The sequence below is a fragment of the Micromys minutus genome, assembly GCF_963924665.1.
Source record: "Micromys minutus genome assembly, chromosome: 20".
Taxonomy (NCBI): domain Eukaryota; kingdom Metazoa; phylum Chordata; class Mammalia; order Rodentia; family Muridae; genus Micromys; species Micromys minutus.
In genome coordinates, this window is record NC_137955.1 from 25,444,553 (window position 1) to 25,470,687 (window position 26,135).

The 26,135-nt window shown below is 42.8% G+C and overlaps 1 protein-coding gene across 1 annotated transcript in view; it reads right to left on the minus strand.

Annotated features, from left to right (window-relative positions):
* The window catches only part of SLC1A3 (solute carrier family 1 member 3), a 73,710-nt gene that overhangs the window by 42,226 nt on the left and 5,349 nt on the right, over positions 1-26,135 (minus strand). The window contains exon 3 of the mRNA XM_080933760.1: positions 9,489-9,626. Coding sequence (XP_080789886.1) covers positions 9,489-9,626 — 138 coding nt within the window. The remainder of the gene's footprint in view (positions 1-9,488; positions 9,627-26,135) is intronic.

Genomic DNA, 26,135 nt, shown 5'->3' on the forward strand with positions numbered 1-26,135 from the left:
TTGTACTGGCTTTGATAAAAATGTATATGCCAACAAAATAATAGTCCCTAACAAGTATTGGCAAGAAAGTGGCAAAGACAGACTTGTTCTACTTTGGGTGGTTAAAACAGTGCATCTGTTTAATAACTACTCTGATTTATTTTTTAAGGCAAAGGAAAGGCACTGTAAAGCACAGAGATTCTATTTGTAGATACCTAGGAGAAAATGATATGCCTATAAATATTCATAGCAGCCTTATTCATAATAGCTAAAGCTAAATAATGCCAAACAAAAATGAGAAGAATTGAAATGTCCACTGATGAACTGAAAACTCAGTGCGGTTTGTCCATCAATGAACTATCAACCATCTATAAAAAGGACCAAAAAGGTGATGTGTGAGGAAAACATGATGAGCCTTGCAAACATGCTAACATGAAAGAACCACAAAGGAGCATGAACTGCAGGTACAACCACACTCTTAGACCTGTGGACAAGTGAATTATGAACATCCATTACTGTGTGCCTGACATTGAGGCAAATGGAGGAATTTGGGGATGCTGGCAAAGGAGTACAGAATTTCTTTCTGAGGTGATGAAAATCGCTCTAAAATTGATAGTCATTATGACTGTGCAACTTCATAAACATAGTAAAGCCCACTGCACTGTAGACTTTTACTTGTAAGTGTCAATACATTGTAGCAAATTCTAACAACCCTAAAAAAATACGTGCAATTAAAAATACCTAAGGCTGTTTGTACTAAGACTCATATAAATGAAGTAACTTGTCTTTCAACTGTGAATTAAGTTTCTATCATTTAAGGAATAGGGCAAAATCATATAGTTGACAATTTGGGCAACAAAATATGTTCTGACAATTAGACGGTTTGACACACTTTGATACATCACATCTGTCATGTAAAGAAGATGTGTTCACTGGATGGATGGATGGATAGATGGATGGATGGATAGATGGAGCACTTCCCAAGCATCTGATCTCATTCCCTGAGGTCAGATGATTATTTAATGGTAAATTATATAGTAGCTGCAAGGTATATCCCTACAGAAACCCTGTACCCCATAAGGCATATGTAGATTTTTTTCAGCTAAAATAAAATAGCCCTCAGTGCCCATTTTAGAGGAGGGAAAAATAATAGATTAAAGGTAGTAGATCAAATTGTTTCAATATTGGGATTTTTTTCACCACAACATTGTCATTTCTCCATTTTTCTAGTTTTTTTTTTTTTTTTCTGAATACTAACAGAAAGGAACTCAGCAGCTCTGAAGCATCATATACCTATGTAGTATTGGAAAATCTGAAATTGTTAATCATACTTAGATTTAATAACTTTACATTCATGGAAAATAAATCTTGACTTCATAGGAGTTATGAGTTCCCATGGTAAATATTTTTGCATATAGAATTCAATATATAAAGGTTGGTTTTTTGTTTGTTTGTTTGTTTGTTTTGAGGCAGGTTTTCTCTGTATAACCTTGGCTATCCTGGAAGTCCTAGAACCTGTTCTGAAGACTAGGCTGGCTTTGAACTCATAGAGATCCACCTGCCTCTACCTTTCAAATGTTAGGATTCAAGGTACATGCTATCACCTCCTGGTGATAATAAAATGGTATGAACATTTTAATTGTTTTTACAACAATATTATGCATTTTATATTGCTTAGGTACTGCTACATTAAAGTCTGTCTTGTTTTTTTTAGGGAGGTGGAGCTCAAATCAAAGGAATGAATATGATAGTTAAACACTGGGTCCCAAGACATGACTGAAATTCTAGTCCCAAGTAAAAAGGAGCCAAGAGAGAAATATAATATAGGAGCTGCTGCTGCCTCCAATTTTTTTTTCATAAATTCTCAGTGTGGGGTGTAGGAATGCTGACACTAGGGGTTTGTTTTCTATATTGATGACTATGTTTCAATTTGGAAATTTCTGCAGTATATTCTAAGTTATCCTTAAGATAACGACAAACCAGCTTGTGGCACACCCTTAAAACAATGTGTTCAAACTGCAGTTCAACTAGAAACCATCCAACATTAGCAAATTCAGGTTATCTGTTTTTTTTTTTTTAAATCAATCATTTCAAACATACAAGGTATTTGAACAATTAAACAACATCCCTTCAATTATCTGCACTATGCTTTCCAAAACTAAGCCTAGCGCATTTGCTTTGATGTCCTTAACACATTTCCCTAACTTCCGTAGCTACTACTCCGGAGAGGAGATCCTTGCTCTCAGGTGGAGTCAGCAGGGGCAATTTTGTGCCAGGCCTGAAGGCTAAGCTAGCTCTCAGAGGAGTCAAGGGACTACAGTGGGGCTGTGGAAGAAGTTGTGTCAAAAGGCAAAGCACCCGAGGAGGAAGGATGAAGTGTAGAACATCGAAAGAGGAAGTGGTCAGGGAAGCAGTGCACCACAGAGCTGGCACCGTGGCTCGTGAAGTCTGTCAAGGGTCCCATTCGCCTTGCCAAGAAGTCATTCATTAGGCAATGCAGAGAACAGGCCAGGCAAATGTTCGCTACTCTCCTGAAGCCTTTGTAAGAACAGGAGGCAATGGTGTTGCAGTTAACTATGAAACACAACTTGCTAGAGCAAAGATGGGGGAAAGCCAGGGATGGCTTCCTGGAAGAGGGAGCAACTGAACTAATTAGGGATGTAGTTAAATGGCAACACTGGAGACCCTAGGTCTGGAAACCAGAGGACAATTCTACAGAAACTATAAGTGGTAACTGACAACCCTAAGTACACAGCAGAACCACCTTGAGGACTAACTATTAAGTAAACATCAATTTTTGGGGTCCCTTTCTGACCGGGTAATTGAAGGACTCTTATGGGAAGAGTGATCTGGGGCTGAGTGCAGCCTCCAGAGGGTATGGTGAATTTGAATGGGGCAGTGAGTCTTCTCAGATCGTGAGCTCTGGATGTCAGAGGGCCTAAGACAGTTATGGTGGTTAGCTTCCATAGACAACTTGATATAACCAAGAATCATCCGGTGAGAGGGCTTCAGTGAGGGACTGTGTACATCGTGTTGACATGAGGACATGTCTGTGGAGGATTGTCTTGACTGTTGTAATTGTTATAGGAAGCACTGGGCCTCCTTCACAATGTTGCCAACAAGGGTTATTCTGCCGGTCCGTTACCCTCCATATCCCAACTGTGAATTAACCTCCATAAACCAGACTAAGAATTCTTGGGGGACAGGGCCTTTGCTTTCTTCACTTAGGATATCCTTAGGTCCTGGCAATAAAATACCTGACATATCCAGAGCCTTAATAACTGCTTACTGAGTGAAGTTGTGGCACTGGAAAGATGCAGTTCTGTGACAGCCAGATTTCGATGACCACCCCTAAAATCCTGCTCATGAACATTGGTCTCATTTCCATGATATCTGATGCAAGTTGCCCGGTTCCTTGGATGGGCTCTTCTTACTGTACCCTAGGACTGCTTCGTTCAGGTAGTAATGCTTCAGCCTTCTCTCCCACATTTGTGAACAGCTTCTAGGAGACGTCATAGGAACCCCCTGGAGGCTCCAGATGAAGTGTCTTCATGGACGACTCCTAGGTCTCCATGAGTTGGATGTTAAGGTAGAGGCTGAGTTTTCCCCAAGTGCTGCTAGTTGTAGTCAGTCCCAATGGAATCCAAGGTGCCCTCCATGGGCTGAGTTTCTCAGGGAAGACTGAGAAGTTGTATAACCAAACGATAATATTTGGAGTTATGCAGCTGTGATCAAGGAAATGGGATCTCTTGCTGCAGGGCAGAAACCAATCGCCCCCAGTGGTGAGTGAGGAATTCTCTTTGGCTCCATGCTGTTTCTGGATTAACTTTCCGGGTTATTTAATTTATTTTAATGGGAGAGTGGTGGATGCAAGAACCATAGACAAAGGAGGCTTGTGGAAGCCACAGCCGTAATTACAAGCCCACGAGCTTGAGTTCTCTGTTCTCGCTGTTGTGTTTCCATATGTGCAGTGGGTGGACAGCCCTTGCTGTCACTGCTCTTGCTGTCAACAGCTACTGCTAGTTGAACACATTCCAGGGGCCAGGCAACATGCAACCCTCACACGGAGCCCACAACATGCACCCCACTATCTATGTTACTAAAAATGAGAGCGAAGCCTAAACATACCCCTCCCTTTAGAGTGGGGCCATCTATCCCAACTAACGGAAATGAGTAAATGGCTTGCCTTGAGTTCTTGTCCATAAATGCCCAGAGTATTCAAATTGGCCTTAGATACATGCCAGATACTTGGCAGACCAATACTTCAAAATATTAAATTTCCCTTAGCTGACCTTGGCTCTCACTTTTTGCAGGCGCTCCACATGTGTTTCAAAAGCCCAAGAATTAAGAGTTGCCTTGCCCAGGTTTTTGTTCTTGATTACTTGTGTTAAATGACAAAAGTTTAGTTTGCATTGGTTGTGAACTATCATGGTTCTGAAGCCGGAGCGCCACACTCTGAGGCCAAATGTCTACTTCATTCATATTCATTGTTTTCTCAGCTAGAAGAACCCTTTGCTGGCAATTCTGGCTTGTTGGCTTTGTACATAATCGATTCTTTCCTCCCACAGAATTCACTGGTCTACACATTTGAAAGGAAAATGTCTAAGTAATATTTGACCAAAGAGAGCCTGTCACATGGGGAAGGGGACCACAAGGCAAGTGGGTATTTTGTTTTTTCTGGTTCTTTAAGTTATTGCTTCTTTTATTTTGGGTACAAAGAGAACCATTAGTTTTACAAGGACAAGTGAGTTCCAAGGATCTCCTGTTCCTGGAAATGTCTGGGCAGAAGCTGGACAATCATTTGGAAGGGAAACTGTATGCAAGGGTGAGCATCAGTATTTCCCAATGAGAGGTAAATATAGGGTTCTGGAGGAAGAGAAACACTTTCCTCTTTTATAGGAAATCAGACAGAGAGTGAGAAATTCCCTTTTCAGTCTTTGGGTTAGGGGAAAGAGAAAGCCCTCAGGGTTAGGGTATACTGAACATCTTGTGGACACTGCTAATTATATCTCTTTTCCTCCTTAATATGACGGGGGAGGGGTCTCAGGCAGCAATGTTGATTCAGGATGAGGCAACATTATAATTTATTGTCTCTTTCACAAGATAAAGGATGGGGGCTTTCCATTCTTAGTAGCGATTTGAAGCAATGTAAAAATTGTGTTAACTTGAAAAAATGTTTGCGGGGAATACGAGTGACATCTTTGCTGGTAAACTCTAGAGTAGTTGACGTCAGGTGGGAGACGCCTCAAGTGAAGAAAATCAGATTTGGAATCATGTTCTAAAAAGTGAACCAACGGGAGGGGGAGGGTGGATATGAGCTGCATACACATTGTATACAGACATGAAGTTGCCAAAAAAAGAAAAAAAAAAAAAAAAAAAAAAAGAATTAAACTGCCTCTTCCTTTTGTGGCTTGGAGAGTACCAGTGAAATTGGTTCTCTGAGGATTTGCTCATGTACACTCTTCTGTGAGTCAAGGAATTTTGGGAGCCTCTCTCCATCTAAGTAGACATACACAATAGACCCATGTACATCAACTTAGGGACTTTCTCTTTGTATTCAGGCACCTCCACTGCCTAGCTGACTTTCTGACATAGAATAAAACTGTGAGTGAATGGGTGAATGAATGAATGTAACAAGATGAACTTCATCTATTTTGTGATCTAACCTCTGGTATGCCCCAACACAGGCTTCAAACTGCTGCTCTCATAAATGTGCCTCATACACCTCTCTCATCTCTGTCACTTATACTACACCCCATGAGAGACTGTCTGTCAAAAGCTTTATTCTTACAGAAAACTGGGGCTGATGGCAAAGCTTTCCTATGCCGACTGGTTTGCTCAAAGATGCACACTTCAGATGAAAACACAAGAAAGCACCAATTAAAAAGAAAGAGATTCAGGAGTAAGGCTAGCTATGTCCACTCAATATAACCAGACATGGCATTTAATTACTATCCTGTGCATTGAATCAGGTTAAACCGGCCAAACCAACTCATATTTCTGGCATGAAATATCTAGTTTGGCTGCTTATCCTGACCAAACCAATAGGAAATGGTGCCAAAGCCTTGTTTTATTGTGTGGGGGTGTTGGCATAGACCCATTCTTCTTGTCTGAGAAAAGAAAGAAAGAAGAAAAGGTACTTGAGTACAAATGTAGCCACTGGGCTTTCTCCCAGATTCTCCCTGGAGCTTCTGGAACTAATACACACCAGGGATGTTTGGGAAGGCTGGATTTCAACTCAGGACAAGAATGTGCCTCACAGAGCTTTAATGCCTCAGCTCACAAACACGAGTGTTTCAAGTACAAAAATTTGACTCAGAGCTTTTTATGTTGGTCTGGGATGTAGCTCAGTGGGAGGAGAGAATGTTTGCCAGTCATGTACACGTTGTGTGACTAGAACACAACAAACGAAGAAACTAATGTTAAGAAATAAAACATGACGTAGTGCCGCTCTGTGTTACGTATATTCTCTTGAATCTTTGACAACTAAATGCAATCATGATTTTATTCAACTTAATTTCTATCTAGCAGACCCCTCCCCCGAAAAACTTTTGAACTTGAGAGAAGGTTTGAAGCATTTTCCCATAGGAGAACTTCTTGTATGGCTGTGTGACCTCTGATTTCTTACTATGATGCTCTTGTCCGATATGTAACAGAACAGCTGGGACCACACTCAGAAGATAGAGGGGAAAGCCTTCCCAATCACTGTTTGTTTAACAGTAATGAACATGGCGTCCAGTAGCCAGTTCCACAGGAGGTGAACTGTGTTCGATTTAGGATGACCAGTGGGTAAGTCAGGTAACATAAAATCCAGTAGAAGCCTGATAGAGGTCCAGAACCAGCGGGGCGTTTCTCAAAAGCAGTAGAACTGACAACCAAGCCTGTGTTTTGACACTGTACTTCAAGGGTTGACTGAACCAGGGGATGTCCTTTGGTTGGCCGCACTGTCCCTCTTTTGTGAATTGTATCAAAACTGAAAACTTGGGAAGATCTCTTCAAACCTTAGATAAGTAAATTCTCTTGAACACTATGACAGCTCGTTGAAGCTGATTCATTTTATATTTCTCAAGTCTCAACGGCCTCCTTGTCCCACTCTCAGCCACATTATTCTGCGGTGCAGTCACAACCTACTTAGTCATCTCACTTAGCCCGGCTCTCTCTCCGGTTGCAGAAAAATAGTTCCCTGTATCCATGACTATGAAAGTAGGGAAACATGAGGTAGCCTGGGAGAGCATCTTCGTGTGGACACAGTCACACACTTGATGACTGCAGGATTGAGCATTGATTTCTTTTTCATTCTCGAACAATGGAACCTTACTTTGTCACCTCCCAGGGCAACACATTTCCCCAGTAACATTTCCCAGGACACCCAGGGACCCTCTATGGGCTCCGTGTAATTTGCAAATATTTCCTCTCTATATTCCCACTTTTTAAAAATGTTTTGTATTTTAAAACCACAAAGGAAAGTCTCACTGAATCAATCAGTCATTTTAATTGATCATAAGTATCTGAATTACTGTGTAGCTTGGGGATTAATCCCTGGAGACAAACACTGTAAAACCATCTTTGGTTCAGTTGAACTCTGCCTCCCCCCCCCCCCCGCCCATTCCTTGACCCAGTCCCCGAAGTTTGACCAAAAGTTTTTTTTTTTTTTTTTTTTTTTAAACCACTGAAAGGGATCAGATCAGGGGAATTTTTTTTTTTGTCTGAAAAATTATCCAACCAAAGCACTTGTTTTTTTTTTAAATAAAGTTGGTTATTAAGTATCTAAAACACAAGGAAATTCTACTTCAGGGGAGAGGTCAACTAAAGCTGTTTCTAAACTGAAACAATGTTTTTCTTCTGTGACAGGACGAGGGGTTTCTGGGTGTGTCCCACCCAAAAGGTTTTTAGCACACTTGTGGGAAAGCAGAAGCAGGGGTTCCTCTAGAGAACTGATAGCAGACAGGAATCTGTGTTCAGAAGAGCGTACCCTCAGCCCAGAAGTTAGCTGCTACTGATGACGTGGAGGAATTCCCTGCTTCACTCAGAACAGTGTTGGATATGGGCTCTGACCTAAGTGATTTCTGCAAAGAGTTCCCCCTTAGAGGAAAAATAGTTAATAAAATGAAAATGTGTCCCATGCCAACGTTTAATAAAGTATCTGTAGTAAGAACTGTAGCTTCCATAGTTACTGCTAGTCAGCAACTGACCAGTCCAGTTTTGTAAATAGATACCCGAAGAGATGAGAGGGCTGGTTTATGGGTCATTTATCCTCCACTCTGAGCTTATAGACATGCAGTTACTTGTTTAAGGCCCTGGACAAGTGGAAGCCAGCTCAGATCTGCAAGGCACCAAGGAGCACCCTGAAGGTTTCTGTGCATGTAATGGCTAGCCCTCTAAGGCATGTGGTAGTCAGAATGTTGCCCTCTGACCTTTTAGTTGCTCTGTGAAGTTTTTGTTACACAGAAAGCTTGAAAGATTCCTTCTTTGAAAACCCCTGGAAAGAGGGAGAGAGATGCAGCTTGCATAGAGGTTCCCAAGGACACTGACCACAGGTAGAAAAAGAGGCCAGGGTCAAAGTACCTGAGGTCTGGGACTTTAACTACAAACCCCAAAACCATCCTGTTGGGGAGATGTTTATGAAAATTCTCCAAGTCAGAGATGTGTAGTGAGGAAAGAGAAGAGTGGGCGGGAAGGAATGGATGGTAACAATTTTTTCCCCCTGCAACTTCTTGCCCTTTTTATATTCGTCAACCATTCAGCTAATGACTCTTAAACCTGTCCCCGTGCAGAAGTAAGCTGTGGCCTCACTGTCACAGCAAAGAGATCGTACCCTGTGAAGCTTCCACTGGTTAGAAATCAAAGTGTCTGTGGATAGAGTAGCCAATGGGGATATATCCCACTCCACCCCCATTCTCCCACCAGTATAAAAGGGAATGGGGGCGGACGGGGAAACTGGAGAAGGAAATGAAATCATGCAGGTACACCAGGAGGAGATAAGTGTTGGTGGCAGCGGAGTTGGTGAGTGTGTTGTGGCATTACCTCTTGATGAGGCTTCCAAGAAGTCTCCCGCTCATGTCCTGGTGGCTCTGAGAACAAGCATTCTTGCATCAATAGCTAATAGGCTGTCCAACCAGATGTTATCTGGGTGGGATAAGAGGGTGAGAAAACAGACCTGTTGTACGCTGTTGTCAACTACATCACTATGGTCAGAGAGAGGCTGTTTGTGTGGTGTTTAGCAGGGCACCTCGTTCACGGTGAGGCAGACCAGATTACGTGGCTGTTTAAATCCATTTCCTCTTGTGATTGGTAAAAATACGAGAGTTCATAATCATTCATGCATTAGTAAAGCCTCCTTTCCGTCATCTCCAGGAGACATTTTCTTACATTTTTTTTTCAAGAACAGAGCATGCATCCAGCTGAAACCTAAAGCATTGGCCTTTCTAAGCATTCTTTTGCCATAAGCACACTTAAATGGAAAGAAAGAAAAAGAAAACACACAGCAAAAATCTGTCTATGACAGGTACCTGTGACGAGACTGGAGATGATCAGGGGTAAGACCAACATCTGTAGCATCCGCATCAGAAGCTCTCCAGGAAATGAGAAGTACTTGACCTCCCGGTAGCTCATTTTATATGGTCGGAGGGCAAATCCAAGGATTGTACCTGAAGGGACAGAAAAGAAAGAGAGAGAGAAGGGAAAAATGAGTCTTTTAAAACTAAGGCAACAGCCTCTGGAAGAAAATGAGCAAGTATCTGGCCGGTGGTTATTCAAGTTTGACAAGAGTAATTTATTTAAGCAGCAAATATTTATACAGCACTGGGAGCAAGGGATGTATCTGTCTTTGCAGCCATTATGTGGAAGGGTTTGTGGAGTCCAGGACTTCCAGTAGCATTTGCAGAAAAAAAAAGGCTATCTGGGCTGAGTAAATGAAAAATGTCTTTGTCTAACTTGAATGCAGTGGGACCCGTTTTGACCCGACTTGGTGTAGGGAGGAAGACTAAAGTATAATCTGGAGACAAATCAAAGGGTCCTGCGCAAGATAAAATGGGAAGAAAAGGCCACAGGAGAAAGTTCGAGAAGAACAGATGATAGAATTGTATAACCACTTATAAGACACAATTAAACTTTCCTTTCTAATTAAAAACAAACCAACACCCTGATGCTCACACTGTAACTCTGTTTCAGCATCTCCCCTTTGTACACACCATACCTTCTCTCTCACAGCCCCTGATGCTCACACTGTTACTCTGTTTCAACATCTCCCCTTTGTGCTCACCATACCTTCTCTCTCACAGCCCCTGATGCTCACACTGTTACTCTGTTTCAACATCTCCCCTTTGTGCTCACCATACCTTCTCTCTCACAGCATGCTCTTGACACTGCCTTGACAACTATATTGCACAAGAGGAGCAAAAACTTCCCCCCCAAAGTTTCTTCTTGAGAATTCTATGAGGGGTGGGTAAAGAGAAAGGAAAGTAATTCTCGTTTTAGCTTTCCTTCAGTCTAGAAACTTTGAAATGCTTTTTCAGAATAATAAATTCATACACAAACTAGATGAGGCATGACACCTGCTGACATCCAGAAGTTAATATGATTATCAAATGCATTCATTCCCTCTCCTCTTTCTCCACCTTCCTTTCTTTGCCCAAGGGAATTTAGTCATTTGGATATTGCAAATATTTTCAAACATTTGCCTTGTGTTGAGATTTCACTTTTTAAGAAGTCAGAGTGAATTATAGAGAAAATAAAATACCTAATATTGAAGGATTTTTTTTTTTTTTTTTTTAAAGCCAGAGGTCAGGGGCGGGATAGGGGAGGAGTGAATTCAAGGTTTTCCTGAGAATGTAAGAAGTCCTTACGGAAACTAAACTTTCCCAACTTATTATGAAATGGCTCCTCTGTCTTAAGAAACGAAACACAAAGTTCATTTCAACCACCACTACAATTCCAATTTCAGTTCTTGGGTCCCGGCAACCACGGCCATCCATTCTCCAACTCTAGACGGTGAAGGTCTAATAAAAAAAACACCTCAATGTATGTGACTAGAAAATCCAGTTGACCCGGGTCTCAGGAAATGCAAGAGTAATACATAGGCAAGAGAGGAAAACAGATTTGGAAAATACAGACAGCTTGGAGCAGAAGCTGCCTGTGTTGGCCCTACCACTTAGATAAGGAGGAGATAAATGAATCTCACTGAGCTCTTACCGGAAGCCAGGCATTGTCAGTAGTTTTACTCCTGTTAGCAATGCAGATGCTGTCTCACAGTTTACAGGTGGAGAAACCTGATCACAGTGAATGTAACAATTGTCCAAAGTCAAGCATACCCAGGTGGCAGGGCTAGAACTTAAGGCCATGGCATTTCCACTCAGGTCTCATGCTTTCCCTCATGTCTAACCCTTCCTGTCTCTCATGATAAACCCTGTTAGCGGTCCATACTGAGTTTTATTTCCAGAATGTTCTGGCACATAATTTCATATATGGGTAGTGTACAATGACAAAGTCCTTTCCTTCTCCTAACTGCCTAGTGTATACTGAACAGTGCAAAAGAAAGACACCCAAGGAGACAGTGTCTCAGGAGGTTGTGTTCTATGAGTCTCCTTATAGCAGTGGACTAGTCCTGTTGGGCGGTGCAGCCTGGACAACAGCTCCTCTCCAGTGAGTCTCAGTTCTTTGTTACAGAGTTACAGGTTCAGTTCAGCACGTTCACATATATCACTTTCTTCACTGCCCATCTGCACCTCCAGCCCTGCTCTGGCCAGTTCCATTTCCCTCAGGTGTCACTGCCTTCTGACTTCTTTTATGTGGATTCCATTTCCCTCTCCTCTCACCTCCCACCTCTGAAGATCTTTTCCTTTCTCTCCTGCTTCCTCTTCTAGTTTCATGACCTCTAGACTCATTAAGCACACACACATACACACACACACCTCAGTTACACATATAAGAGAATAATATGGAATTGTCTTTCTGAATCTGGCTTATTGTACTTACACAAGTTCACTTTCATCCAATTTTCCTGAAAATATAATTTCATTATTCTTTATGGATGAATATAGTCCCATTGTATGTGTGTGTATTTATATTTTCTATATTTATCTGTTATTGATGGACATCTAGATTGGTTCCATTTCCATTTCCTGGCTATTGAGAATATTATAGCAACAAATATGAATGTACACTTATCTCTGTGATATGTGGCCTTATAAAAATTTTGTTGAAAAAAAATTCCCCTCCTCCTCTAGTGCTGGGGGTTTCACTGCGGCCTTGTGCACGCTAGGTATGCACCGTGACCTACAACCTTAGCCCTATAATCTCCATCTAAAAGCTCGTTCTTCCTGTGGGAGCATCAGAGGTGAGGCAGCATTCACTGTAAGGTAGTGGCTTCAGGGATGGTGCTGTGAGGAGTGAAGTTGGGTAGGATAGAAACACTGGGAATCAGATTTGTCCTGGATTAGGTTTTGTGCTTACTGTCCTTGTTTCACCGAGTGAGCCATTTCTACCCTTGGGAAAGAGAAGTTTATATTGGGGTAGGGCTATTTACTGAATCCTTATTATGTATTAATGGTAGTCTCCAGCCCTCATCCCAACTTTATTAGGCAGCTATGAACATGTCTATTTTAAAATCAATAAAATGATACTAAGAAGTCAGTTAACTTGCTTAAAAAGCCAGTAAGTAGCCTGGAAGTCTTGGAACACAGGCCAGGGCTTTTCCTACTATATGCTGGTAAGAGTCCCTACAGTGCAAATGCATCTTTGTAGCTTGGGTCTAAGGGTAGTTCAGAAAAAGTATTCCCCTGGTCCTCAGCATCTTTAAGTAGCATATTGCTCACAGCTTTCAGTCATGTTGGATTGCCCGGAGATGCCACACTAATCTGAGCTACTGTGGAACACTGATCTTTTCATCTTCTTTCCCTCATTTTTTTTTCTTTTTCTTTTTAAAGACCATATTGCTGGGTAGCTCAGATTAGTGTGGAACTCACTAAGTAAGCAAGTCTGGCCCTGAACTTGTGATTCTGTTGTTTCAGCCTCCCAAGTGCTAACTAAGGTCATAGACTTGTGCTACCATGTTTACCTTAGCAAATCCTTCTCTTAAGGAATAGTTTAAGTAACTACATGATTTTATTTAAATAAAATAGACTGTCTTAACCATGGTATGTACTCACTTATAAGTGGATATTAGCTGTAAAGGACAACTATGTTACAATCCACAGACCCATAGAAGCCAAGTAGCATCTCTGGGATGAGCTAGAAACCTACTGCAATGCAGACTCTCAGGAATCTATAAGGGTGCCTGTGGCTAAGATTCCATACAATGGGGCACAAGGAGTCCAAACCAGCCATCTCTTATATGCTTCAAGACTTCTAGTGGAGGGATCAGGACACCAACCCAGCCACAAAAACTTTGACTTACAATTTATCCTGCCTACACAATGTGCTAGGGTAAAGGGACCACAGAAATTGTGGGAGTGGTCAACCAATGATTGGTCCCTGGTTCAGCTTGAGAACCATGCCATGAGAGGGAACCTGCTCCTGACACTGCCTGGAGGGCCAGGACCCAGAGACCGGACAGCCCAGAGACCTAGAGTAAAGCCAAACACGAATAGCCAAAATTTCCTAATGATACTCTGCTATACTCAGAGTTGGTGCCTAGCCCAGTTGTCATCAGACAGGCTCCATCTAGTAACTGATGGAAACAGATGCAGAGATTCACAGCCAGACATTGGAGGGAGCCGGGGGAATCCTGCGTTAGAGGAGGAAGGCTACGAAGAGGACCTGGTACAGGACCTGCTGCATGCTGCCTCAATCTCTGTGAGTTCCTATTTGCCTTGACTCAGACGGCCTCATTCTCCTGGTGTCCTCCATCCCCTCTGACTCTTACACTGGGAGATGATGTCTCGCAGACATGTTGCCTCAAAGATACTGTTGAAGCCTGGACTGTTAGAATACACACCAGAAAGGACGAGAGCCGCTGAGCTGAGCAGGCAGATCAACTGCCAACACCTCACAGCTGGTAAACAGTGGCACTTTGGTGGGATTAGAGAGGGTGAAGCTGTCTGCCTAAGACCCCCAGTGAGCAGCTGAAGGGGCCATGGTACCCGAGCTGTCCACAGCTCCCCCTCTCACTGTCTACTTGGCTTTTCCACATCACACTGCTGGTTTAAGGAGCCAACATCGTCACGCTATGTTTGACCACTTGTTAGTTGTCTTGCAAAGCAGAACCCTTGTGAGTAAACTAATTCTCACAAGTCCTAGTGTGCTCACGTGGCAGAAAGGTACTAAGATGGCTTTGCTTAAGGAAGCCCCCCCCGCCATGCTCACAGTGCAGTGGGAAACAACGGCATTTTCTTCAGTTTTCTGCTCCTAGCCAGTTCCAGTTGTAGGCTGGCTGCTATCCTATCAGAACCAGATCATACGGAAATGCTTGGAATAGGAAAACTGCCTTTTTCTTTTCTCTTCTTTCTTTCCTTTTTTTTCTCTTTCCTTCCTTCCTTCCTTCTTTCCTTCGTTTCTTTCTTTCTCTCATGAGCAGTAAGACTTTCTGTTTCCTGATTATTTTTATCCCAGCAATGAAAAGGAAGAAAAAAAATACACTTCTCTGAAAACTAGTGTGATGCACAGATTTCTGAGTGGCCTCATCATCCCAAAGCAAGGTGAAGTCTTCTGATGAGCTGAGCTGGCTTCCTTTGGTCCAGCAGCTGAGCTCCTGAGAAACCGATGTCCGTCAGTGGAACTTAGACACTGCCTGATGGTTCCAGAGCCAACGTGAAGCTTTAAGGTGGCCACTAGAATGTCAGTGCAAAGGACACGTCTTTATTGTTGGCAAGTCTACAAAGATGACCACAGAAGTCAGAATTACTCTGTCAGAGCCAAAATATGCTTATCCAAATTTGTAGTTTGGTGACATAGAAACATGAATTGTGTTCACACTTAGTCTGCCATCTTCCACCAGCTTTAAGTGTGACATCTGAAAGCTAGGAAATGTCATAACTAAGATTATCTTTGGTGGTAAAGATCCACTGTGTGGTTGGATCCTAAGAACGGTGGTTAATTTTTGCTTAAAGACTAATTCTTGCTCATGAAAATGAAATAGGGATTCCAGCAGGCATTCAGCATTTCCCCACAGAGTGCACATAAGCACTTTCTGGGAAGACTAATAGCCAATCGTTTTCTAAACCAAGACAAAATGGGCTTATTTTTTAAAGATAAATACACACAAGAAGTTAAAAAGTGTTAAGAACTTGCTAATGTGTCAACTAACAAAATCATGGAAAACACCGAAAAAGAAGGAGGATGAGACTCAGTTGGTCAGGACCAAGTCACTGCATTTAGCTTCTGGTGAATGCTGGCATTTGGAATAGCAGCATCTTGCTAAATGTTATTACCCATAAACCCTTGCATTAAATGGATTGGCAGACGAAAGCCTTCTAGGGTCATTCCTCACAATGCCATATGCTTCAAGGAACACACTAGATAAAACAGGTAGAGCTAGAATACCCAAAGGAAATCTGCTTTGCTTTGTTCTGTTGCTTAGAAACAAGACTCAAGTCCTGGGCAGTTACGTATTGTGGTTGGCCAGGGTCTCTCGAACCTGCAGCTGCCTATGGGCCTGCTTACTACGTACACTGCTTCTATCGTGTAGGAGCATTCACAGAGAATACTCTACAAATGGTGATACTCGACTGATAGTGAATGAATGAGGCTGAGATGCTAGGCCCAGCTCTGCCTTTACCTTCCTCCCTGATGCTGGACATGCCCTTAACCTCCTATGCTTTGATAGATATTTAAATATTTAAAAATATGTAAACTAATATATATACATTCACATACATACATACATGTATGTCTCTCTATCAGATCTATCTATCTATCTATCTATCTATCTATCTATCTATCTATCTATCTAAATAAAGGCTTTAGCTATGCATACTCCTCTTTCCTTGGACTGCTATAGTAAGTAGCCTTTCAGCTGGTTTTCCTGCTTCTACTTGGCTTCTCGATAACACGATGCCCAGAGGGACCCTTAACATTTAAAGTTATCATTGATACCTCCCTCTGGTGGCATCAGGCCTGGCATATGGAGGGCTCTACAGCACCAGGAAGTCACTGTCAGCATTTGTCTGTCTTAGCTCCACCCCACAGTTACATGGCAACAGCCAAGTGAGTCGAACCCACTGTAGGAAGGGCTGCTTGCCCCTCCACCCTGTTACTCTTGCCTTCTTGCTCCTGCTCTGTTCTCTTCCCCTTCTTTCCCTCTCTTCCCATTCCTCCACCATGTGCTCATGGTCAGCCTCTACTTCTCTTCTCTGTCCTCTCTCTCTCTCTCTCTCTCTCTCTCTCTCTCTCTCTCTCTCTCTCTCTCTCTCTCTCTGCCTTTCTCTGTCTCTACTACCCTCTCAACTCCCTTCCCCATGCCCTAAACAAACTGAAGTACTCCCTTCCCCCATACCTCACCACACATCAACAAAAATATTCCTGCTCCCCTTGTCTTTTTATAAACACAATAGTCACCACCCACTCCTCCCCCCCTCGCTTCTGCTTCTACCTTTGCCCCTCTACTCCTCCGCCACCCTCTGCATTGTTTTCCCATCACTTTGAACTGATTCCACTGTTTGCTCTTTGTGAAGAAGTTTAGAGGGAAATTATGGGATGGAGGAAGAGAGAAGACTTCCTCATTCTGGAGTCTGGCTAAAGCCTCTATGAATCAAGTTCAGAATTGAGAATTCCAACACAATTAGCATTTACTGAAGACCCCCTCTCCTTTCCCTAGGCTGCAAATTTATAATCTGTTAGAAAACTCATCACAAATTCTATTTACAGAAAGAAACATGCTCTAAATCCTTTGTGCAAATTCTATGGCTCCTGGCTTTACTCCATCAGGTTATAGTCCTGTTCAAGCCACCTTTGGAGCAGTCTATGATCTCATTCAAACAGGGGAGAGGAAGAGGTTCTTAGGAAACCTTTGAGGTGTAACTTGAAAAGCCATCAAAACAGAATGGCTAATGCTAAACCTTGTGAGCGCCGCACTCCCTTAAGAAGTTTGTATCTGCTGGGCATTGCATTTCATCACACACATTTCAGCGCAGGAGGCAGAGGCAAGCAGATCTCTGTGAGTTCGAGGCCAGCCTGGTCTATAGAGTGTATTCCAGAACAGCCAGGGCCACACAGAGAAACCCTGTCTCAACAAACAAACAAACAAACAAACAAGTTCATATCCACACTTGAGGAGGTCTTATTCTTTCTCTGAACACCTCCATTTAGAGCTTACATGTCTACATTAAAATGGCATTAATATAATGTAAAATGTATTTTATACAGACTTCTTTGAGAAGCTTGCCCCGTGCTACAGTGCACTCTGTTCTTTCCCTGACAACTTTCTATTTTAAACAAGCTCCAGCTCTTCTCCGTGTTACCTCATCCCCTCCAAGGCCTGAATCTTGGATTTAACCTGAGTTGGGGTCCTCCAAAATTAGGTGAACTCTTCAGGTTTTACTGGTGACTGGTCTTCCATCTTCCTGCTGTTGATGATGCTGGGCTTCTCTGCCTCCAACTCACTATACTCAGAGAGTCACAGGTTGCACTTCCTTTAAAGTTAACTTATATGTCTCCTTCACGAAGCCCATCCCAACTTTGCTTCTCCTGAGCCAGCTTCATTAGCTCCAGAAGCTCTCATCTCTCCCCTCTCAGTATATCAGATTTATTAGTTCCCCCACTCTCTCCCTCCCTTCCCCCTCCTCACCCCGAAAAACTTACACTTTTTAAGATGAGCATCTCTGTTAGTTCTGTTCACAGACATATATTAAGTCCCGAAAACAACTCTTGTTCCATAATAGATGTTTAATGTATTGTTGAACGAATGACTGAATGAAGAACAGCACTGATTTTCTCTTGGCTGACCATGTGGAACACGCTTCCTGAAGGTAGGAATCTCTTGAGTCTGTGTTATCAGTAAATCTTATTTCCTGTTACACTCTGTGAGCACACACTACCGCAAGGAGCAGCTCTTCTGTTTAAAACAGTGTGATTTCTCCCTGCGCTGTGCAACTGGATCCTGAACAAATTATAAACTCTTTTATGTTTGAGTTTCTAGATTCCCAATTCTTGTGCACCATAGGCTGATAGGGTTGCTCTAGAACCCCAGTTCCCTTGCATAGCAGGTTTTTAGGATTGCTCTAGAACCTCAATTCTCTTGCATGGTAGGCTTTTAGGCCAGTAGAGAGCAAGTGTAGCTCTGTGGAAAGATTGTGAATTCAGTGATGTTTGGGGCCTGAACGACCAGCAAGTTAGGCTATAAGATAGTTTATGCAAATGATTTAATCCCCATAAGAAATCCACAGGACTTGTTTTTTTCCTTGATGAGTAGGTGTGGTAAGTCATTTGTGTTATAGTGGGCAATGTTACAAAACAAGCTTTCAAATGCCTTCCCTGGAAGTCTTCAAATCATACAATCTCACCAGATTCTTTTTTTTAACCTCCAATATGGGAGTACACTGGAATAGGTGATATCTAAGCTCCTTTTGATCTTTAAGATTCTCAGCTAAACACTTGGAGTTTAAAAGAATCATGCAAGCCCAAACATTATATAAATATCTAAATATTTTACTTGAATTCAGCTTATTTTTCCTAATGAATTCTAAGCTCTCCCATAATGTAAAAAAACGCTTTGCCAATTTGACTGTGACAGCTTATTTTCTATTTTTTTATTTTACATGCACAGGTACTGCACGCATGCATGTGTACCACTTGAATGTCTGGTGCCCACGGAGGACAGAAGTCAGCATAAAATCTCCTGGAACTGGAGGCACAGATGGTCATGAACTGCCTTGTGGGTGGGTGCTGGGAACTGAACCAGGTCCTCTGGAAGAGCAGTCTGGGTTCTTATTAACCACGGAGGCATCTCTCCCGTCCTCTGTTCTAGTTTTCTAGCAATAAATGATCATTTGATGGGTTGAGTAAATATTTCTATTTCAGGATTTGTCTTTCAATTTGGAGAAGTCATAAGCCAAACTCAGCCAGTCTGGGCGAACCAGGTGGGTGTAACTTTTCATTAGCTTGTTTTTACAAGTAGGTCAAAGGCATAATGGCTGATTTACCTGACCAAGAGTTCTGCTGGGCTCTTATCCCCAGCCTTTTGTTTCCGATTCAGACTTTCCAGGTAAGAAGCTACTTTGTGTTGGAGACAACCTTTCAGCTCTCTCCCATACCCCTCTGAGATTCCAGGTCTGGCCTGGGTTATCTTTTGTCCTTTGGTATTTCCTGTTGCTGAGGTGCGAAATACCTGTTCCCACTTTGCTTCACCCTTATTACTCAGAGGAACCAGCTCAGGGTGACAGATAGATGACCAGAGTGCAGACACCAGTGTGCCTGGGGGAACCTTAGTTTTGAGAAAAGCCAGGCGCTCTCTGTTCCTTAAAGCTTACTAACAACACTGTGTGAGGCTGGGGTGTAGCCCTCTGTGAATGGAAGCACATGTTTACTCTGGGTTTGAGTCCCAGCACCACCCCCGCACCCCCTCTCCCCTATAAAACCCTGTGTAAAATGAATATTTAATTTGCAAATAATCAGAAGGGTCTTTTACACATCCAACATATTGTTCAAAACAAAACAACTTCAAAAGATAATTTTTACTCTAAAGAGCACAGCCAACATCATTAGAGTCTGCTAACTTCCTGTCTTGAAAAAGATATGACAATGAGCGAGTGGAGACCCAGAATGAGGTATGAGCAGACTTTTCCAATTCCCCTTTGTACCATTCATGACCGTGTCCTAGGCTTGCACGATCAGCGAGCCATTTCTACCTGCTTCCTTTCCTTCCGAGTCTCCGTTCACTTACATACATGTCTCTGTGTAACACAAATATCTCGGCTTACTCCTATTTCTGAATTTTATCTTCTTCTCTGACACTCAGTAAGGCCCTCTTGTATTCAGATTCTCAGGCTATTGGTACAAGGAGTCTGGGGCCTGTTCATGGACTGGAGGCCTCATCTAGGACCAGGGCGGGCCTGGGAGGCAGTGGCTCTCAGTATTTTGAGTCTGATCCCCAGTGGCTTCTTATTTCTAAAGCCCTTGTTGCACAACACGTGAGCTTCTAAACTGCTAAACTGAAGGAGAAAGTTGGAAGCGGAAGGATTAAAACCCAAAACCCTGTCCCATCCCTTTTGGTCTGAGTGAAGGTCATAGATGGTAAGGGATAAGAAAGTGCTTTAAAAGTTCAGTGACTCATGCAAACAGCAGCTTTGGACATCTCATCTGAAGTAAATCCAAACTTTGGAAGGAGACAGAATACCAGAATTTGCTCAATTCTAGCTCCCAAATTGTGTTTCTTCACAAAAATTTCTTTAGTTTCCTTAACTTACCTGGCCAAGAGACACACACACAGCCAAAGCTCAATCATTCTTAAGTCTGGCAGTGAGAGCAGCAAAAAAACTTAAAGCAACAGTTCAGAGAAGCAAATTCCTATAACCTCTATGGAACTGAAATTCTGCACCAACTTCATTTCTAAGGTCATAACACACAGATCTATTTTACCAGCATGACATAATAATATCATATTTATCCAATACAATGGTATCCACCACACTGCTTTTATAAGTGACATATAAAAGCTAAAACAACCCAAATGCTCACCAACTATGGATTCTTAAATAAATTATGGTACCTACAGATGCTGCATTTAGGAGGTAATGAAGAACTTCTGTGTGTCAACGAGAAATAACATCCAAGATACAGGGGAAAATAGAAAGGCAGAAAGCAACGTTTTCATACCATGCTATTATGTGTACAGAGGGGAGGACACCCCAGAATTACAAAGGAATAATTACATTCTGATTTTTGTGTTCACTAAATAAAAACATGCCAATAATGGCTAAGCCACTGAACCTCTCAACTTAAAATAAAAAAAAAAAGTCTTACTAAATTTGTTTTTACATTAGCTTTTCATTTCTTGTAAGCAGTTGCTTTTTCATTCTGAGTTGGTTTCTTTTAAATTCCACTTTAAACTGCTTCAATGAAGAGATTCCTTCATCTGAACAGAAAAGGGAAAGCCTACAGCTACCCTTGGGAGTGGAGCACTCTGACCAACAACTGTATCTTTCCTGGCGACCAGGAGCTGAATCTAGAACTCTGAATTTAATTGTCGTTGTTGTCGTTGTTGGTGAATGTGCTGCTTCAATCACTTCACCCTTAGAATCGAGGTACCCCACACCCCAACTGAAAACACAGTACCTCATGCAGCAAAGGTGGGATGCTCTCTACTACCCAGTGCCCTATGAGAAGCACTGTGGCTGTGGAACTTACAACATAGTAGGAGTTTTACTCAATGAAGTAGTAGGAGGGTTTTTTTTTTTTTTTTTTTTTTTTTTTTTTGACAGTATTGTTTCGTTTTTCTTAAACTTAAAATGAAAACCTAGGAAAACAAAGATGAATCTACAAGAGAAAGTCAACTTAGGTCTCAGGCCTTCTCTTAGGTCTCAGGCTGTCTCGTGATAGACTCTTAATAGAGTTATATCCTGCTGCCTTTGTTCTCACATTCATCAGTGAGCTGAATAAATTAAACCAGCAAGCTGGTCAATCACAGGATCCCTGGAGTTTTTCCCTCTTGCAGTGATGAAGGGTTTGAGAGATACAAGGTGAACAACTCTGGTGAACTCACTCCTTTCTGAGTGAGGAGGGCAGGAACGGCCCATCTCTACCCTCATGAGGGATACTCGAGCCTCTTCTTACAAAGACCTCTCATTACCGAAGCCCTGATGACCTTTCTCTCAGAATGGCAGCTCCTGTCCTTTCTGGAAAGGGCAGAAGTTGGTGCCCTGGAAGCCTAAGCAGGAAAACCTAAGAAGCCTCTTGGGGAAAGGCAAATGGAGTTGCTTCTCTGGAGACTAAGAACTCAACCTTAAAATTCGAAACTTGATTGTGCGTCTCAATTTGTTGTTCCTGATTTTACTTTCAGTTCTTTGATACAATACACAGGAAAAGGGGGCGTGGCTCCCTCTCTGCCTCCACCTGTCCATGGTGTACCGTCTCATCCAAACCTCATTTGTTCTTTTACCTTCCCTTTTAACATCAAAAATCAAGAGGTTTCTTGAGCTTCTCTCTCTCTCTCTCTCTCTCTCTCTCTCTCTCTCTCTCTCTCTCTCTCCCATTTTTTAAATATGTGAATGGTTCTTTACAATATTTAATTTTTTTCAGAACTTCAAGAGCTGAACATTAAATTTTACAGTATGTAGCTTTCTAGCCTCAAAGAAAGAAAGGCATTTTTTGCTGTATAAATCTACCAAGGGACTCCATGCACTTCCTTGACCCAAGCAACCATGTTTGAAGAGCATAGCTTTTGATTGGTCTTAGAGCTGGGACTACTCTTGGCCTAGGGAATCAGCTATGGGCAGTTTTTATTGCCCTGAACCTTGACATAAAACTCTTTTTTTAAAAAAAAAAGAATCTTATTTATTTATTTAATGTATATGAGTACACTGTCACTATCCTCAGACACACCAGAGTCTCTGTCTTCAGACACACCAGAAGAAGGCATCGGATCTCATTACAGATGGTTGTGAGCCACCATGTGGTTGCTGGGAATTGAACTCAGGACCTCTGGGAGAGCAGCTAGTGCTCGGAACTGCTGAGTCATCTCCCCAGCCCAGCATAAAACTCTTAATGCTCAGACTTAATGAGCATAATGGCTCAGCTTGGTGCCCTGAGATGCTTTGTACGTTTCCTCATCTCCTGGCAGTAACCCAGCATCCCGGCTGCCAGATCAAATACCTGATGACCGACAGCACCCTACCCCACTATAAACATAGAGTACTCTTACACTGGAATGTAGTATCTGAAAAGATGGTGCCTAAACTCTGCTTGTCTCCCCCGCACAACGTGGACTCATTATAGTCTTGTTTGTACAAGTACAAAATCAAAGACTCCCCATGTTCCATCCCTGATCCTTGACAGAAGAGCAAAAATGGTTTTTGCAGTGTGCTCCCCCTATGTCCTTGAACCCTGAATAGAGAACACCCACCATCAGACACATAGCCAGATACACGAAGATCTTTTAAGAGTCACGAGAACAGAAGGCTATTTTTTTTTTTTTTTTTTTTTTTGGTTTGGAGAAACTGGCTCAAAGGAGTAGATCATCAGGCCCAGGGAAAGGGTCCTGCTGTGGTGGTCAGTGTAGCCATAAAAATAAACACCGTTCCATATATCCTGATAATTTAGAGAAAGGTAACGTGTGCTTCAAACATTGTAACACAGAGATCAGAAGCAGACATTAGTTCCAGTGTAAGTGGTGAGGAGTTATGAGCTTCGCATTCAATCATCAATTGACTAGAGTGTGCAGAGAGCAGGGGCTGTAATGAGGACTTTGAGGTGCTCAATGCTTCTGAGCTACATTGCAGATAGCCATCGGGCCAGGAGGTGGGTGGACTGGCTGTGGCTTACACGGCTGCACAGAACACACACTTCATAAACTGTAAACTCGTGAAAATGGAAGGTATTATTACTATATTATTACTATAGGCAATTGTTCTGAATGATTTGATCAACCATTTGAAAGAAAAATTAGAAATGCCTTGTTTGTATTTCTCTGTCTGAATCTGCCACAGAGAAAACATAGCAAATAAAACCCAGTGATAATCTAAGAACATCAAGTCTTCAATCGGCTTCTAAACAACCTGACTGGCTCTCTTGGGAAGCAGTCACATTCCTCTCCCTCATCTCCCAACTCTAAGGAGCTGGAGACACAAACATACTGGAGAAAAGTAAGAGAGTGGAGAGATAGAGATAGAGAGAGAGAGAGAGAGAGAGAGAGAGAGAGAGAGAGGGAGGGAGGGAGGGAGGGAGGGAGGGAGGGAGAGAGAGCAAGGGAGGGAGAGAGGGGGGTCTTCTATAGACTTCAAGTAGCATGAACAAAAACCCAAACTCCTGAGTATTACATTTAACAAAATACTGTTCCCGTAACTCCCCACTCTCCTGAGACTCATCCTGTCTGGTCCTGAGTACTCTGTGCTCTGATACTGGCTGCCTGGGGATTCTCCCTGCTCAAGAGGCCATGGAAGAAAGGGTCAGATAATGATTGGATCACTTTCTGGCTTTTATTTCTGCTCTCAAAGCCCTTCACAACTATCAGGTCTCTTCCTACAACTCCCTTGGTGTTCTTCTCCAGCTAAAGAAACAGGAGCTCCACCTCTTGAGCCTAAATCAGGTTAAGTATCTTCTCTCATTCCCACACTTAATTCTCCCAAATCCCTGGATCTGGCTTTTCCTAGCCCACACACACACACCACCAGAACACTGTGTGACATGGGTCTCTCCACGGCAACAAGCAAGCAGACCATAGGCCTTTGCATTACTACGAATGCACTTTGGCTTCATGGCTTGTGTGAAGGCAGAATGTGGACAAAGAAGCAGGCAGAGAGTTTTTATATGGAACGGAACAGAGGCTTGAGTCAAGAAACTGCTCCATAAACCTAGGTTGTCTGATTTCAGAAGCCAGAGCTCTGATCCTCTTTGCTCTGCACAGGACCACCCGTGCAGAGATAGTAGCTCCCTGGAACACTTTACATGTGTGCCAGATGTCTGCCCCTGTCAGCCCTGATAACCTTTCTGAGGGTCTGCTTCTGAGTGTGTGTGTGTGTGTACATGTGTGTGTATGCCGGGGGGGGGGGGACGGGGACGGGGGTGGGGTGAAGGCACTCTGTCTTTACTCCCAATCCTTATGCTATTTCTCCAGGGCAAGGAGATGACTTCCTTCTCTCTCAGGTCCTACTGTTCAGCCTGTGTGGAGATGCCAGGGGCTTCAGGAGGCAGAGGGACATCAGCACGGGTGTCAGACTGTGCCCACTCTATGACTCAAGCAGGTGACCGGTGTGGCCTCAGCCCTCCAGCTGATAGTAAATCATACCACATCCCCGTGGCTTAATCTATTTGGCTAACACAGTCAACTGAAGCCATGCAAGTGTCTGAGGCACGGAATATGTGATGGTGACTCTGAAAGACAGCTGCTTTCATGAAGGGCCGAGCTTATGCAGGATGATAGCCTGATATACTGCTTCCTCCCATAATCCTCTACAGTGTGCTAGCAACACCCTCTGAGTGTTGAACAGTGAACCCTGCCCACTGTCTAGTCACAGCAGGTGCATTCAGTCTGACTCAAGGGGATTCCAAACAGCTCATTCAGAATTGGAACACACTCTGATTCTTGGATCTTTCCCTTGTATGCTGACCCATGCATTGAACCACGTGGTCATATAAGAACTGGACCACCATCCTCTTTCATTTAATTATCTTGTCTCACGAATGTCCTTTCTAATGATCTCAGTCCTTCTTCTCAATTCTCACATGGAAGGCTCAGCACAGGCCTTTAGGGAAGGGGCAGAAAGACAGGTGAGCAAGGATAGGACTGCGATGCTGAGTGTGAACACCAGTAAGAACCAGTATGAAGCTATAACTAGAGTGAGATGGGTATGTCCGTGTGTGCGTGTGTGTCCATGAATGTGTGTGTGTGTGTGTGTGTGTGTGTGTGTGTGATGGGCTCTCCTCACTCTGATTCCTGGGTTCAAGTGATTCTTCGTCTCTAGAATCCTGAATGCCATGTGTCACTATGTCTGCCCAGAATCCTCCTCAATACGCACCAACACTGAAAAAGTGTCTGTGCCTTCGTTTCCTCACCTGCAAAACAAGAATAATAGAGGCGCTTCCCCTCTCTGGGTTGTCATGAGGTTGAAGCAAAGTTAATAGGGAAGAGTGTGAGGCACCCAGCACAAGAGGTGGCTGATACTGTTAGCTGACTGTAACTGTGATGAAGGACGAGGAAACTAACCCTCAGAGAGATGAAATACTTTGGGATTACACAGATACAGAAAACTACGACTAATGTAGGAGTACAGGTATAGCCTTTATCAAAAGCCCAGATTCTCACTTATTAATATGGTATATTTAGGGCTCCCCCTATGAGAAAATAGAGACCTCTGGGGTACCTGCAGACAGAAAGAGTATCTACTATAACAAAGTGTGTATGTTATCTTATTTTAAAGGTTGGGGTTTCAAACTTCTTTATTACAGCCTTTGGCTGTTGTATATTTCTTTTTCATCTTGCTCTTTATCCATCTCTCCCCACTAAACCTCCTGAGAGCAGAGAAACTCACTGCAAAGTACAGGGACAAACATACAACCTTCAGTAACTGTTA